At 41.5% G+C, this 1,694-nt stretch overlaps 1 protein-coding gene across 1 annotated transcript in view; it reads right to left on the bottom strand.

Annotated features, from left to right (window-relative positions):
* LOC106302723 overlaps positions 1-1,021 on the bottom strand; it is a 2,201-nt gene extending 1,180 nt beyond the window's left edge. Inside the window, exons 1-2 of the mRNA XM_013739178.1 lie at positions 372-1,021; positions 83-320 (exon numbers count right to left, since the gene is read on the bottom strand). Coding sequence (XP_013594632.1) covers positions 83-320; positions 372-1,021 — 888 coding nt within the window. The remainder of the gene's footprint in view (positions 1-82; positions 321-371) is intronic.
* Between the last annotated feature and the right edge of the window lie 673 nt (positions 1,022-1,694).

The raw sequence follows: 1,694 nt of genomic DNA on the forward strand, positions 1-1,694 counted from the left end.
TAATTTTTCCATTCAACTCTTTGTAGAGAACATCCAACCTCAGATTTAAGTATGCACTCGTCTTCTGCTGAATTTTCAGGACCTTCTCTATCATAGATTCCATCTTTTTTATATAGCCCTGATCCTCATCCTTCTCTACAGCATGTTCTACCCATGAGACTTCATGTACAGAACCAATCTCAGCCGCAATGATCTTGTCACCATCCATTGAAGCTGATTTTATCCTGTGCATATCCAGATTTTTGGAACTCTTGCTAGATATCAAGTTCTCAATCAGTCTCTTAGCTTCCTCTGGGGTCCTTATCTCAAAGTTTCCTTCGCTTGCAGTATCCAGCATCACATGATATCACACATCAATACCCTTGCAGAACCTTTTCAACGATTGAATCTCCGTAAAACCATGATGTGGACAGTCTCTTTGGTATCTCCTAAACCTCTCCCAAGAGCTTTTGAAAGCTTCTGTAGGTCCCTGAGAGAATGTCCAAATTTTATCTCTCATCTCTTCATCAGCCCTTGCATCATCTAAGAATTCAGTCATAAATGTAGTCATGACACCATTCCATGTAGTGAGAGATCCTGGTGGTAGGCTTCTCAGCCAGTGTTTAGCATTCACAGAGAGAGAATATTTGAACAGCTTGCAGATGATGTAGTCTTTGGTTGCTTCATCCTTTTGGATGCCAGACACAAAGTCCTCGAGTGTCTCAATATAATATGAGGGATTTTCATCAGGAAGACCACGATAAGGGTGCTGACCCACATAAGAGTAGTGTGTGTGGTGTATCTGAAATCCCTGGATTTCTAGAGGTTGAATCGCAGACCTGTTGGTGTAGAACTGACTAGGCCTGGTCAAATCTGCTAACGATCTCTGAAGAGGAACTTTAGCATCCTTGGTGGCAGCAGATGGTTCAAGGATTGCAGTCCCTTGTCCATCTATCTTCTGACCTACTGCATTACACAGATGACCTCCAGGGTCATGCAGGTCTCCATTCTCATCCCTCTGTAGCACAAGTGTCGCGACCATGTCTGCTCGCGGATTGGTATCGACCGATGTTCGAGTTGAACTGTCGATCGTCGCTCTGTCACAAATGTCGATCGACGTAGTTGAGGTGGTGTCGATCGACATAGTAGAGGTAGTGTCGATCGACGTAGTAGAGGTGGTGTCGATCGATGATGTGCGGTTCTCTTTGCGGATCGAGCATTCCAAACGTGTTGGGTCTAAGAAGAAAAGTAATTCCTCCTTGCTGCTTCTGGTACTTATAGGCATGTTCATGAAAGACAAGAAATTTTTTTATGTAAGTAACTATGACAATAAATAAAACCTAGACTAAACCTATTAATCAAGTCTAATGGCGATCAAAGCTCCCCGGGAACGGCACCAAATTTGATATCACTCAAATTACCCTAAGGAGTGATTTTACTCTCTCAAATAAGAGGTTGAGGCGAATCCACAGAGAGCTAGGGCACACAATATACTAGAAATCAAGATTAAGCTAGGCAAATAGTTTATAATGCAGTAAATAAATGAAAGCAAGGTGAACAAAGTATTTGCTCGATTGGTTGATTGAGGTTGTAAACAGTTACGAAAAATAGCTAGACCTAGGGATTTATCAATCAAGAGATTCAAAACTACAATTCAAGGATGCTAATGGTTTATAGATTCAATTCTAGAACTCGATTTTAATAAGTAAGCAATC

This window comes from Brassica oleracea, chromosome C7 (assembly GCF_000695525.1).
Source record: "Brassica oleracea var. oleracea cultivar TO1000 chromosome C7, BOL, whole genome shotgun sequence".
Lineage (NCBI taxonomy): Eukaryota > Viridiplantae > Streptophyta > Magnoliopsida > Brassicales > Brassicaceae > Brassica > Brassica oleracea.